Raw genomic sequence first — 14,735 nt, 5'->3', positions numbered from 1 at the left:
GTTAAGCTGCTGTTGAGCGCAGAGAAGATTGTCAAGAGAAAGCTGTTGGTGTGTAGAGCCTGGTGCGTGCGCTGCAGGGCCCGGCCTGGTGAGGGTGGAGCGGATATGTGTGGCTGGAGCAGCAGCCACTCAACTGCAGAGCAGCCAGCGCTGCCCGCCTGTTACAAAACCAGAAATGAAATGGTGTGAAGGGAGGATGGTGGTCTTCGTGGCGACCACCAGCTCCGGAGCCGTGCTCGTTAATTGCTGCCTGTTACTCTAAATCGGCTGCGTTCTCTGCATAGCCTAGTCTGCGACAGCAGGCACCGATGGGCTGGTCTGTGACCAGCGATGCAGAGCAAGCAGCGTCCTGTGGGCTCTGTCGTGCCTCGATTTCCTTGTTGCTGGTCTCAGTTATACCTCCCTGTAGCTGTGAGCAAAGCTGGAGGACCTTGAAACCAGCATGTTGATTATGAGCCGTGGTTATGGACAGCTCTGCTAGGAAAAACAAAGAGCACCGATGTTGGCCTAGTCCATCTCCTGCTTAAACTGCTTCCCCCAGGTCAGAGGGAGCACTTACACTTTACAGAACTCACAATTTAACTCCAAAGTTGTTTCTTTCCCTCTTAGAGTGTACTTAAGAAATACTTGTGCTGTGGCTTCTATGAGTGGAATTTGGGGTCGCTTTTTCTCCCCAGGGCCCAGTAGTCCTTGGGGGTGACCGGCAGCCTGGAGACCTGATGAAGAAGCAGGGCTGCTTTTCCTCTGGTTGCATTTTGCCTGCTGGCCCCTCCGGCAGCAGTTCTCTGACCGGCATGAGCATCGAAGAGGGATTTGGCAAACGAGCCCCGCTGAACCACCGTGTGGCTGTGTCGGCCGATACCTGCGTCGCTGCCAGAATCCGCCCGGTTTGCAGCTACGGGAAGCGCAAGCTCGTCCGAGCTGCCTCGGTGTCTCGCTTCAGCAGGAAGGTAAGTGGAAGCTTCGCTGCGGGGTCACTGAACGATGCTGTGTGTTTATTTAGAACGTGTGGGTTGGTTTGTTTTTAGCAAAAGCTATCCTAATATTGAACTCTGGTTTTAGTCCAGCGTTTTCTGAGCACTTTTCTAAAATGCATGTAGCATTTTAGGTGAAATTCCCAGCTGTGTCAAGAAAGTCCCAAGTCTCCTGTTCAACTGTGGTTTAGAAACTGATTCTCAATTTCCAATCTTAAAAATCGGGCAGCTGTTTTTTCTGAATGATGACCAGAGCATACCTCGAACTGCGGTGTGGGCAGCAGCCTTCTGCCAGGTGCCTTTTGGAGCTGATTTCCTTGAAATCATCGAGGGGAAAAATAAACCACCACCCCCAAAAAACCCCAACCCACGGCGCAAAACTCGGCACCCACCCAGAACTAAAACCCCAGGAGTACATAACCTGAGCGAAGACTTGGCAAAGCTGGTGCGTGAGCGAGTGTAACTGGGTGGTGGCTGTTTGAAGGCTGGTGAAATAAGCCCTCCCTGGACACCAAGCTGTGAGTTACCTGACGCTTAAAAGGTGTTTAATGTATTAATTCTGGCAAACAAAGAACACGCGAGGTAACACCCGTCAGCTGACAAGCGGTAGTTCCCTGCGCCGTTCGTGTCTTACTTGCGTGTTTGTAGCCTTTCCCTCAAATACCGATGTACAAGTAACAGGTATTGGACAAGCTGCGGATTTAAGGCAGAAAGGTTACAGGTTGTGTTCCTTCTCCCGGTCTGATCTTTTGTTTTGCCAGCGTGCAAAGCCGGTATGATGTAATTCAGTCTGCCTAGGCTACAGGTAAAAGCATTATTAATGCTCTTCTGGTTTGACTGACTCTACGGAACCCGATGTATTGATGGGAAGGGGCAGTGGGTGTGTCTTGGCGACCGTGTGGGGACAAATAGTGGGACAGACCTCGGGGCTGTTGTGGTTGCTCCAGACAGACGAGCGAGGAGAAGTGGAAAATAAGACCCTACTGGTCAGGCTGATGGATGCTGCTGGTGGTGGATTGCTCGCCTAACAGTTTTTATTGAGTTTTTTGAACGCATCACAGCTACAAAAATCCTTTAAGGAAGATGCAGAACAGGATGGGGAAAGGCACAGAGGTGTTTGGAGCTCTAAAGAAATTGAATTCAGTGTTGTTAATGTAATTTGTGCTGTCTGGGCATCTGGTACAATCCCCGCAGCACGAACCCTGGGTTTCCTGGAGCAGAATCTCAGGCATCAAATCTTCCTTAAAAAAAAAAAAAAGTTCAGATGGCACAGCTGGAAAAACCAGCTCGAGCTGGGTGCCAGCGGAGAGGGACCCCAACCCCAGACATCCCTGGGCAGTCAGACCCGCAGAACCTGCGCACCTGCCCCCCTCCCTTCACACCCCTTTTGGTCCAACGGTGACTTCTGCTCTGGGATCTTCTAACACCTTCCTGGACTCCTCCTCTGTCCCCAGGCAGGCCCTAACCTGGTTGAGCTGCAGCTTCTGCCGACGGTTGTGGCCTCCTTATCCTCTGGTTTGCGCTGGCTCTGGAGGCCTCTCGTGCTTCACCAGGTAGGAGCTCAGCACACCGGGGTGAACGTCCACAGCCGGTGGCCTGAGGCCTCGGCAAACCTGGCGACTTGTGCTAAGCGATGCGGAGCAAACACCGGACCGAGTCACGCAGCCCTGACTCTAAGCAATTCATTCCATTTAAAACGTACTGAAGCTAACCAACTAATATTTCTTAGCAGCGTTATGGCTTCACTGGGGTCACAGAGGAGCAGCTCTGTTGGCGTGGAAATACTAGTAAAGAATCACACTTTGTGTGTCCCTTAATCCACGGAATCAGTTTGATAAGGTGGCCGTGGTCAGAAGGAGGAACAGCCTGTGATAGAACTCTTGCACGCTCTTTTAGCATCGATCCTGGCGCTTGAATTTTCACCCTGCGAATCTGCTGTTTGGTTATGGTGTTGGTTTGGGGGGTTTTGGGGGGTGTTTGTTCCCCCCCCCCCAGTTGTGCTTTTCAGTTTTTCAAAACTTCCCTGGCTTTGCATTCTGGGTGAATGGAAGCTTGTGTACCTGTAGAAAGCTCACTGGAGATGCTGGATCTGAACTTCAGTTTTATTTAAACCTGAAGCACGTTTCCCTTTTAAAATGTTTGATCTCCTTTTTCTGCCAGGCGCTGAAACCTCTCACGGTGAAGTGCAGCTGTGAATGGCCCAACTCGTGCATCCTGTGCGGCTGCAAAGCCGCTGTCCAGACGATAGACCCTGCTACCATGACCCTAGAAGAGCGCGTAGCCCTCCTGGACTCTGGCTTCCACCCCGTTCTCTCTCTGTCTCACGGTGAGTAGATCCCACGTTACAATGTGAAAGAGGATCCCTTACTGGCCACTGTCCTCTTTGCTCTTCCTCCTGACGTGCAAGGAGGTTAAAACTACGCTGACAGAGCTGTAAGCGTGTTTCTAGGGGAGAATGAAACATGTCCGGTGACGTTCTGCACAGTAACCAGGCACGCCTCTTCAGCCCAAGGATGCGGCCCATGGAGTTTTCTGAGCCTAGGAAACCTCGTTGTGCCTCGGCTGCGTCTGAAGCCGTTGCCATCTTTAGTTCAGTGTAAGGTGGATCATTTCTTCAGGATCGGCTCTGGGCCTTGTGCAAGGGCCGCTCCAATTCTGGAGGCTGGCGGAGCAGCCGCTGGAGTTCCCGTTAAACCCCTGCCCTGGAGGGCTACTTGATCTGACACTGATTCTGAGAGGCTGTGGGGCAGCGGCTTGGGAGACCTCTAGCACCGCCGTGGCGTGTGATGTTTGAGTCTAAGCTCTTGTTATTTAAACCCTGTGGCCTTATAGGAGTGCTCTGGGGTTGCTTTATGAACTGTGCTCCGTGGAATCTTCACGTTTAGTTTCCGTTTCAGTAAGGGACGGATGATGGAGGCTGTAGTGCCTTAGCTGTGGAAGAGCGAGGATGCGCCCTGGGGAGTTTTTAAGTGGGCTAAGGGACCGTGAGGAAAATACTTTTCCTATTGTGCAACTATGGGAGCATCTCTCCAGAAATATTTTTATCATTAAAAAACAAAAGTAGAAGCTCAGCTCTGCTCACTAACTGATGATGCAGACAGCGCCAAGTGAAAAGAAGAAATTTTACGCTTACCAAAATAACTCGGTTTTCCTGCTTTCAGGCAACCCTCTCCACGTGCACTTTGAAACCTTATTAAGAGAGGACGGATGGCGTAGGCTGCTGCGCCACGAACTCGCGACGCTGAAGGTGTCCCGCTTTGGAAAGGAGCAGGATCCAGCGAACAGCGCGTTCCCAAAGCGGCACGCCTCGCTCCTGCTTGCCTCCTGTAAGTTAACTAAAATGGAGTTTGAGGTGAAGTTAAAAAAATCAACGTGGGCCTTTAACCAGTACCTGAGGGCAACCAGTCAAGGCCGAGTGGAGAAAGTAGCTCACTTTCCTCCAGCGGAAGATAATTTGAACGCTGTCCTCTCGGTGACCGAGTCCAGCCTCTTGTACGCTACAGAAATCCTGACCCCCTTGGCAGGACACAGAAATACTGGCCTCAGTGAAGTCATTCAAAATAAATAAACCTTCCTGTTCTCTGTGTTTCCTTCAAGGGAACAAGCAACCCAAAATGAGGCTTTTGTGAACCTTAATTTGAAATCAGGGTAGATCAGTATTTGCCTGGCAAAGTTCTGGCATCTTTTTTTTTCTGCCGTGGTAGCAATTGCTGTTCCGCTCACATGCTGCTCTTGCTGCTTTGGAAGGCCTCATTTTTTTTCATCAGATTTGATGATTTTTCTAGATGGTCTACAGCAGGTTCAAATGAGTGACAGAAGACTCAAGCCACTTGCAAGACAGGAAGAGGGAAACCTGGCTACAACACATCCTAGTTTTTAAATTAACTAGGGCTGGTGTTCATTTGGCTTTCTTTAAAAAGCGTGGGTTTATGCCAAATCGTGTTTTGAAAGTAACATAATGTGCAGGCTGCAGGCTGGGCTGTATCCTTGACGTTTTATGGGACACAGGTGCTGCACCTGGAATAGTTTTTGTGTTCTGTGGTTGATGATGCAAGCTATCATGCACGAACGAGGTGGTATTTGAAAAAACCCAAACCAACTTCCATGCTGGAAGTACATCAGTGGCCTCAGGTTGTGCGTTTGGCCCCAAGGATCTGAGCCACCATTTGATTTTTGTGATGTTTAATCAGTCTGAGCCGAGGTAACTTAGCTCTGAATGGGGACGCATGCTGGTTTTGAAGAGAAATGTTCTGGAGTTCTCATCCTTCCAATAACCAGCTCGGGATGTCATGAGGGTAGAATGAGCAGGTGGTTAGTGTGGACTAAACACGAGGAACCTACTAGAGGAGGGTTGAGTAACACACCAGTGTAGATTCTGTCAACCGGTCAGCAGCCGTTTGACAAGGATGATGCAGTAAGGCAGGGCGATTTTCATATATTTTTAACGGAGAGCCTCACAGCGCTAGATCTTCACTGCACTGTTCGAATCCTTCCTCATTTGGCACCACAGGTTTGGAAGATTGCTCCATTTGTGGTATTCGGCATGGAATAAGCCAGTTAGAAACAGGAGAGAGTAAAAAGTTAACTGATGGAGGAAAAAGCACATCAGGATGAGGTTATAGGACTTTAGGGGAGAAGAGTACATTTGTCTTAAAATCAGTGTGGTTTGTCATCGGGGTGATCATTAGAAACAGGACCAGCCTGGCCAGTTTGACAGTGAAGGAAGCTGGTTTGAGTGGCTGTATTTTGGACTGAGAAGTGCGGTTCTTGGTGGCTGTAACCTTGACTTCACCTTCCACTGCGTTTTGGAAACACCTGCCAGAAGTCACGCTTCTGGGCTGGCGCCTTCAGCGCTGCCGAGCAGCGACCCTGCCCTGGAGGCTTCTGCCTGACGTCTGTTCTCTAACGCCGGTGTTTGCTCCCAGGGCGGGTTGGTGACCTCACGGGGGTGGCAACGTCGCCAGCCGGTCCCAAGCCTGACGTCGCCTTCGTTCGCTCTTCACGGTGTCTCAGCAGGTTCGCTGTTGGAAGGGCGAAGGCAGCCTGAAGGCCCGTCCAGTCCCAGCTCGCCCGTTTCCAGTCCTCGGGCACGTAACTACGGTTCTCTGCACCACGCGCCGTCCTGGTGCCCAGAGACTCCTCCAGCCCCTCCTTCCAGCCGGATCGCTTCCACTGGCAGCTCGGCAGCGGTGAGTGGAAACAAAAGCTGTGGCAAATGGATCTGGCAAGGGGGAGCAGCCTTGGAGAGGAGCCGGGGAGACCTCTCTCGCCCAGCACTGCCCTGGGGCCACGGGCTCGCTGGGACTTCAGAGGGGCTGTTACTGCTACGGGGCTGCTGGGAAGTGCAGTTTGGGTGGGGGTGTTAAACCGTAACAGCTCCTTGCTTCGTTGGTCCTCAGGTGGCCCTTGGCTGGCGAGGTGCCTGCTGCGCTGCTTCCCCAGCCAGACTGGTTGGCTTCCAGTTTAGTTCTGACAGGACTCTCTACTCTATGGATTCCTTTTTTTTTTGTCTTTTTAAGCAAATAGCTAGAAACACATCATGTTCCAGCGCTATTTGGCTACAAATTAATAGCAGAGGTTTAACTGCTATTGACTTCCCCATAGGAAGCAGGAACATCAGCGAAGAGGTGATCTTTAATGTTTTCTTGTTCTTCTAGAAGTAGCAAAGGGTTCAAAAATACCTCCGGCAACAAACCCTTCTCTAGGAAGGCACTGAGCAACTCCTGGCTCTGCAAGTATGTTTAGCAAAGGAGACCTTGAAGGACGGGGGCTCAGACTCGCCACCCTTACCACTATTCCCTTCCTCTTTCTGCTTAAAGGTCATTGTTGGGTCCAGCTGACACACAGGCCTCTCCCAGAGCTGAGGCTCTCCAGTAGCTTTGCTTAGGTTTGACTGTTCTGGGCTTCAGGTCCGTCGCATGGAGGGTGACCCAGTACTTCACCTTCATGGACTCCTGTGGAAGGGGGGGTAGTCAGCCCCTCCAAGGAGCCTGCAGTCCCCCTTACACCCATTTCACTTGCTCAGCTACTCATTTTCTGGTTTTGCAGCTCCCATGTTGTTAGTGCTTTCTTTGCAAGTGCTCTTCCCTCTCTCTGATGCACAGCAGCTTTCACTGTCTGACTGTGAGTTGTCTGCTGCTTTCGTAAGCCGCTCTTTCAGGTACAGTCTCTGCTTCCTTGAAGGATATTTCTGAGTTTTGAAGGGTGTTTCTGAGTAGGCTTGTGTCTACTGAGGCTTTTAAAGCGTATTGCATCAGTAGTAAAGCATTGCTAACCTTGTGGCCTCCATGAACCTCAACTTGTGGTTGGCCTCTACCTGGAAACAAAAGGATGTTTGAGAAAGGAGCAAACGAGCCGTCACGTCTTGGAGCCTTACTGGCTTACGAGTGAAGGGCACGCTACTGTTCTGGCTGCAGGGCTCCTCGCCCGCTCTGCAGGGGACTGCAGGGTACGGATCTCTTTATAAAACGGTCAAAATGGATCTCAGAACGATTTAGGGGTCTCTTCATCCCTCTGTTCCTAGGACGTTTTTCCAGAGCCTCGCTGCTCAGTTTGGAAACACTCCTGACTTCCAGCCCAAACGCTGCGGTGTTTCGATTTGTTGTCTCGGCAGCGGTATCCTCAGCCGCAGGAGCGTGGTGTCGTCCCATGGCTTCGCTTTTTCCTTCTCAGCCCTTATTTTGCAAGGCGAAACAGCAACAGCTCCTCTAATGTAATGAAATGACAGGTTTTTACTTCTTGAGTCATCATCGTCATAGCTTTTTTTCTTCTGCCTGTTTAAATTATTTTTTTGCTACACAGATGGCCTAAACATAGACAAAGTTAGAAGTGAAATCCTGCCCACTGCGGTAGGTGAGTGCTGTCCTGCTTCGTACGGGAATAAACCGAACCGCAGAGGCGGTGCGACACGACCAAACTGTCATTGGACGCCAGCGACAGGGGAAAGAACCGGCTGCACTTGCTGTTACGGAGGAGTTGCCGTCTGTGGTACATTTTGTGCCCACCCTGGTTTTCTGCATGGGGCTTTCTCTTCATTCCATGTTTCAGCAGTCCTCGGAAAGAAGAAAAGCAGAATGTTCCTACGACATCGACAACATCCTGATCCCAATGTCGGTGGCAGCCGCCACGCGAGTAGAGAAGCCTCAGTACAAAGAGATTGTAGTGCCAAGGTACCTACAGACCAGGCCTTGCTGGTCCCCTCCCCTGCGGTGACGGGAGGGGCAGAACAAGAGCTGTTCCTCTTACGGAAATGACGTACGGAGATTATTCCTAATGGATGAAAAAAAAAAAAAAAGAAAGTATTTAATTAAAACCAAAAAGTGATTAGTCTTGTTTGGGTTTACATGTGAGTACCAAATGTGGTTTCCCTTGAAGTGATCTCTGGCTTGTGTTGCCCCTTGCAGCTGGAGGAGAGTAGAGCTCGAGGAACTGGAGCCTTTCGATCAAGCGGACTCTGAGGTGAGTTTTGTCCATTTGTCTCGCCCGTCTGTAGCCGTTGTGAGAAGGTGCAAACGGCACCTGAGCAGCTCTGGAGTCGGCCTTTGCCGTTGTTAAATTCTGCCAGCCTGGTGAGCAGAGTCGCTGGGTGAACCGCTGTTCCGCTCTGCCCGGCGCCGTTGCAGCGGAGGCCAGTGAAAGGCCGCCGAGACGAGGGCTGCGGCGGCGTGTCGGCTGTGGGTCCCCACTGCTGGCCGTGGGCACAGCGAGCCCGTTCATGGTGCGTGCCTGAATGCCCCGGCAGCTCTTTGTGGCGCGTACGGCAGCCTGCGGCCGTCTCCGGACAGTTTGGGCTGGCAAACAAGTTCCCAGTTCAGTACGTCGTGAAAAGTATGAAAATGAGGTAGTGATAGGAAGTGGCTGTGCTGGTTCCCAGTTTGAATGGGTTGGGTGTTGCTTACCTGGATTTCAGAACGATAGGCTTGGTCTGTGGGCGAGATTTCATGCTCCAAGTGTTCAGGCAAAACCTCTCTTCCTAGGTGGAGGACACTTCTGATGAGACGTACTCCAGTCATCACTCCAAGCATGAAGCTCTTGAGCGAGCCCGCTGGGATTCCTGGGCAGCAGCTACTCCCCATAAGCGAGGAAGCAGGTACTGCTCTTGCTTGCGGACACAGAAGACAGTGGCTTTATTTGTTCTTGATTTGAGGTTGTGCAGAGATCCTGGTTCAGGAAACTCCTTTTAAATGAAGAAACCATTTTGCTCGTACAGTCTATTACATAATAGAAGCACCTCTGATTAAAACGAGGCCTAATCAGCAGGGTGGTAGTGCAGCGTGTCACAGTCCGGTTAAAAGTTAGCTTCAAACAGCTCAGGCTCTTGTGTCGAGAGCTGTGTGTTAGCTGTAGCACTTCATACTTCTTCCAAACGTTTTTCCTCTGGCTTACTTGATAAATCTGACAGAAGGTATTGCTGTGGGGATTTTCAGCTCATTTGCTATATCTCCCTTATCGTTTTACCTGTTGCCTGGACAAAGAACAATCAGGTGTGTGTCCAGAGGTACACGTGTGCTGGTTGCGTGGCTGAAAGCTGAATTCCTCTCTGCCTTCCCTTCAGTGGGCAGCAGCGGGTCGGTCTCTGCTTTCGTTTTATGTTGAGAGTTTCGTGTTTTTCAAACCTCTGCCTCTATCAGAGCTGAAATTGTCTGATGTTTTCCCAAGCTGGTGAGCAGCAGAGTGGGGAGAGGGACTGAGAGGCCATGTCGTCAGTAACCCGCACGTCTGGAAAAAGGCCGGGACACATAGTCACACCGGGGAGGAACGCTGGCGTACCGCTGGGCAGCGGCAGCCATGGCTGTTTGGGCTCTAGTAGCTGCTGCGGGTTTTGGTCGTGTCTTACTGCTTTTCACAAGGTTTTACTCTCTTAATGCTTAATTGTTGTCTTCACGCTCAGGATGAGTGAAACGGACAGCGATTGCCCAAGAAGCGATGAGATGCTCTTGGAAGGGCTGATACAAGAGAAAGGGCTAATTAGTTAACGCACTAATTGGGCAATATGATCTCCTGTTACTGGGGGCGGTGGTGTGTGTAAAGCTTACACCTTTCACTGTGCAGGGATCTTATTTCTATTTGGGGTCCGTGTCATACATAACCGACTGTGCTGCAAATGCTGCTTTGCTTTAGGTCCTCCGGCAGAGCAGACGGTCGATGGGCTGGGCAGCCTCCACCAGCACCACCAGTGACTGCTTTTAATTGCCTTAACGATCCGTACGTGCGCTGCCCTCCTGGCTTGCACAGCCCTGAGACTTGCAACAGTTTGCCAGCCCTCTCTGCACACAGCAGGGCCGGGACGGTGCTGTCTTGCAGCGAAGGTGCCAGACGTCTCCTGGACGTGCCGGACGGAGCAGTGCAGGTGAGGCTCCGAATGCCAGCTGTGCTCTTTCCTAAAACAATTTCACTGGTATATAATGTAAATTTTCTGAAAGCTACGTGAGCTTCACACTGCTCAAAACCTAGTTCAGCTCGTGCGTCTGCTGCGGCTTGGGCTGGCCAACGGCTTCAGTGGGATAAATGATCCTTCTTGATGTCGTAGTTTAAACCATTCTAAACCAATATTGACCCAGGGTTTGAGGTTACTGCGAGTAGGTGGGACTGAGTCACCTTCATGACAGTGAATAGTTTCAGGCAGTCGCACACATCGTGGGATGCCTTTTGGCAGGAGGAGTTAACTTTGTTAAGGATTAAATTCTGAAACTACCAGAGGAACTGAGCTTCCCCCTGTCCTTACGGATGGTCTTACGAGGTCTTGCAAGAACAGTCTTGCGCTTCATCCCAGATCTGTCCACGGCTTGGGCTGAAGCGCGCAGCGTTTGCCCGGGAAGCTTTTTAGAGGATGAGACTGAAAACCAAGGAAAGTCAGTGGAGATGGCGGGGCAGTCGGCTTGGTACCAAGACAACTTGACCCTGAAAAAGTTGTGAATGGCGCACGCTGTTCTTTGCTCTTAAAATTCGGCTTTGCTTTGGCATCCTGACAAACCCGGAGCGACCTTTCTAAACGGAATTTGCTGGTTGTTCAGCAGATGGGGGGACAGGGATGGGTATCGTAGAGTCCTCTGCAGACTTGAGTCTTTCAGCAACTTCTCCCTTCCCCTCCTCGCTCCGCAGAACGTACAGCCTTGGGAGCCTCGCACGTTTCCGCTCTCAGATCCTGCATACCAAGGTCTTCCTCAGCACTCGGATGAAGATGGCTGTGACCGGGCTGACCTCCGAGCCGGGCTCTCTGGCAGTCAGCAGGGCATCAGCCCTGCCTCTGTGGACTCTCTCCCACCCAGCTTCACCAGGATGTGATTTTCCGGCACACGCCTGCAAACAGGAGGCAGGAGAAGCACAGAGGAGTTCGTGGTGCAGCACTGCAACCCAGGACAGCTTGTCCACAGCGCTAAACCCGACCCGTGGTGTGTGTGAAGCGGTAGCTACGCGTGCTGCGGCGTCAGGAGGCTGTCTGCCGGGCTGGTGCAGTGAGCAGATGGGTTTAGGCACCTGGTGCTGGACCTCCGAGGGATGGTGCTTTTCAAAATGACCAGTTTCTGGCCAGATCTGCCAAACAAGGCTCAGCAGCCGTGTCCCAGGAAGCTGGGACTGCTGCTGCTACAGACAGCAGAAAGGAGATTGGAGGAAAATTAATTCCAACAGTAGAAAGAAAAGAGCATAGTTCAGTCTCAGTCTTTACCAAAGTGCCTACTGGGTGGCTTTCGGGCCCTTCAGTGGGTAGGAGCAGGTTTCGGGGTGGTGCTCGCTCACTCCCAGATCAGTTTCCAAATGCCACAGAGGCCTGAGGAAGTCATGCTGTGAATTTGGTATCGACCAAAGACCTGGAGAGGAAGGGGGAAGGAGAAAGCTGCATGGCATGTACTCTGAAATGCAGCTTTGAAAAACTGATCTCCTAAGAACACGAGAATTGAGTTCCCCTTGCCTGGCGTACCTGAAGTTTTGTGTCGGCTTCTGCACAGAAACTGCAGGTCCATTTTGTAACACCCAGTTGTCTGCAGTGTCCCTGCTGTAACAAAATAGATGTGTAAACGATTCTCTGGCTTTTTGCATTTTTTTCTGAATTGCCTTCTCTCCTTGGTGCCAAGACATTATTATCTCGGGGATTTTGGCGACGAGCCACTGAAGTGCCACACAGCTCAGAAAAACCTGCTCTGTGTGAAAGGGACCTCCAGCTGCCGGCTGGTTTGGGTGGGCAGGGTGTGAGCTCTTTGCAGGGAGCGAGCCTCAAACCTGATCAATCTGAGAAACGCCCCCCCAGAGGGTATTGAAACTAATACTGCTGCTAAGAATAACCTGAATCTGTACAAAGGTGACCAGGAACCATGTTCCAGCTGGACTAAAACTTCACTTAACATTCACTTGAGCAAAGGATGTTTCTTTTTCACATTCTAGAGCAAAAAAAAAAAAAAAGTTCCTGTTACCAGTTCATTGTGGAAGATACTCACTTTGCTGACTTTCAGAATGGTCCCTGAAGTTCAGATTTCTGCATGTTTGGTTGTTTTTATCATTCTTCCTGCCTCAGAAGTGTCCTTCCTTGCAGGTATTTATTTCTGGCTTGGAGTGTTCAGGAGCAGGGGGAGCACTTGCAGCCTATGGCAAGGCCAGGGATGTTTTTATGTGGGGATTGTGATTTTGATGAAGAGCTTTTTGTCTCCATATTTGATAAAATATGGAGTAAAATGCTCAAGCGTTGCCTGGTGACTTTCTGTGAACTAGATTGCCTGGTTCAGTGACACCCCGCTGCGCTGAAGCTGTGGGTGGTGCAGGGGGAGGCCGGTTCACTGCTCTGTTGCACTGCCCGCAAGCTGGTAACCGCACCCGGGAGCGACTGGTCTAGTTCCTACCAGCATGTGTACGGATGGAGTTGCGGAGAGTTCCCAGAGAAAACACCAGTGTTCCGTGGAGCTCTGCCACACCTGGGCACAGGTTTCTGTGGCTGGTTGTGTGGACCAAGGGCTTGGGTCCTTCTTCAGGTTGGTTTGAAAAACATGAAAATGGGGAGAAGCCCCAACTTCATCGCTCTTACTTTTCTGTAGTTGAATGTAGGAGCGAATCCTGGAGATGTTCTCAATTTTCTTTACTAAAATTTGGTGTCTTTTGTGACTCTGTACAGATTTTTTTTTTGCCTGTCCATTTCTGAATTTTTGAATGGTTGGATTCACAAATAAAACATTAGTAGGGATGCAGAGCTAATTTAAAAGAGGAAGTTTGGGGAAAACTGCTTTATAATGACTCATTCCACTGGACTAGAGGTGATTATGAAAAGATAAAATAAAACTTTTGGTGTGTGCCCAGCAGCAAAGAGTTGGTGCAGATTTGTTCTCTGTGTTTTCAACCACTTGATTTCTGAAGCCATAACGCGCAGTGCCCAAGTCTGGCTGTGTTCGTGGGCGCTGGCTCTGCCCGTGCCCCTGCATCCTGCAGGAGGGTCTTCTCTAAATAGCCCTGGGATACAAATCCGCCAAGCTCAGGCACTGCCCCCTGCTTCATCTTTCTCTAAGGCTGCCTCGGGCTGAGCTGCCACCCCGCAGCCTTTCCTGCTCAGGTGCTTCATCGTGGCCTTCCTGCACTGCTGGCCGTGATCCAGCCACTCACCGCTGTGGAGCGGCGCAAGGGCTGAGGCTGCCCCTGGGGCAGGCCTGGGGTCAGCACCCGGTTACTCCCCAACTGCATCTCGGGGTCTTCACGCAAGCCTGGAGCTTCAGCGCGGATACCATCTGCTCGTGTTCTGAGCTCTCCCTCTGCCTCCCCTGGGGTCAGCACGCTCCGCCGTGTCCTCAAGCCAGCTTATCCAACCCTGGGCAGCCAGCAGCTCGTCTCGAAGTGCAGGTGGGCGCCCTCTTTCCCTGTGCGGCCAAACGTTCACAGCGTTCCTGGGATGCCTCCGGTGACTGACTGGGGAGGATGCGCTCCTCGAGCACCAGCGACTCCTCTGCTGTCCAGGGAATCGCGGCGTTTGTCGTGTGTGTCGAACCTGACTGTAAGTGGCTGGCAGGTCCCAAATTCACCCGGTCGATACAGAGGGAGTATGACTGAGTTGTTTCTTTAGGAAACGAGGCTAAAGCCAGATCTTCCTCCCCCTGAGAGCGCTAAATCCTCTGAATCAGGGGTGCAAGTTACCCCAGAAGACCCCCTCGGGTTAGGAAGAAAACTCGCGGGCAGACGGGGCGAGCTCTCGGGACGCCTGAGCATCCCCCCTCAGCCGGTGTTAACGGCCCTTTTCCGGGCCTGGAGCACACCGGGAGCCCTCCCCGGCCGGTTCCAAGGACACCGAGGCCGCGTTTTGGGGCCCGGAGCACCGGGGGCCGCCTCAGCCCGGCTCCCTGGGCGGGAGCGCCTGAGGCGATGCCGCGCTAACGGCCGCCGCGAGGCAGGAGGAGGCACCGCGCGTGCGCCGAGCCGTGGCGGAAGTGAGGGGCGGGAGCAGCGCCGGTGAGGAGCGCGTTGAGGCGCTTCAGCGCATGCGTAGGAGGCGGACACGCGCGCGGGCGCGCCCCCCCCCCCCCCCACGCCGTGCAGAAAAAAAAAAAGGGCCGCCCGCGCATGCGCCAAGATGGCGGCGGGGCTGCGTGGGGGAGGGGCGGCGGGGCGCAGGAGTTGAGGGCGGCGGCGGCGGCGGCGCCGCCGGTGGAGGGGTGGGGAGGGGAGGGGGGGGGCAGGGGTGCACCGGGGGGAGCGGAGCGCACCGGCCCAGCGCGCGGCAGCGGGGCGGGGGAGGAGGGGGAGCGTGTTCCCGAGCATGCCCGAAGGGGCGGGGCTTCCGCCGCTCGACGC

General features: G+C 52.4%; 1 protein-coding gene across 1 annotated transcript; it reads left to right on the top strand.

Moving 5' to 3' along the window:
- The first annotated feature begins 794 nt into the window (after positions 1-794).
- On the top strand, positions 795-9,949 carry LOC147415427 (KAT8 regulatory NSL complex subunit 1-like). The gene is made up of 8 exons (XM_086467367.1): positions 795-950; positions 3,135-3,300; positions 4,136-4,274; positions 6,108-6,163; positions 7,870-8,143; positions 8,378-8,432; positions 8,951-9,063; positions 9,865-9,949. Exons 1-8 carry the CDS (start codon positions 795-797, stop codon positions 9,947-9,949), a joined length of 1,044 nt encoding a protein of 347 aa, XP_086323493.1.
- Positions 9,950-14,735: the final 4,786 nt, after the last annotated feature.

The sequence above is a fragment of the Leptosomus discolor genome, chromosome 6 (genome assembly GCF_034619465.1).
Source record: "Leptosomus discolor isolate bLepDis1 chromosome 6, bLepDis1.hap2, whole genome shotgun sequence".
Lineage (NCBI taxonomy): Eukaryota > Metazoa > Chordata > Aves > Leptosomiformes > Leptosomidae > Leptosomus > Leptosomus discolor.
The sequence above is the reverse complement of the archived record's forward strand: the minus strand, read 5'-3'. Positions and strand labels throughout refer to the sequence as shown.

What these genes read in the sequence shown, in the direction of transcription:
- LOC147415427 (XM_086467367.1), top strand. Translation starts at nt 795, where the DNA reads ATGAGCATCGAAGAGGGATTTGGCAAACGAGCCCCGCTGAACCACCGT. An exon ending in AAAGAGATTGTAGTGCCAAG is followed by an intron (nt 8,144 to 8,377) that starts GTACCTACAGAC and finishes TGCCCCTTGCAG; the next exon opens with CTGGAGGAGAGTAGAGCTCG. An exon ending in CCCCATAAGCGAGGAAGCAG is followed by an intron (nt 9,064 to 9,864) that starts GTACTGCTCTTG and finishes CTTCACGCTCAG; the next exon opens with GATGAGTGAAACGGACAGCG.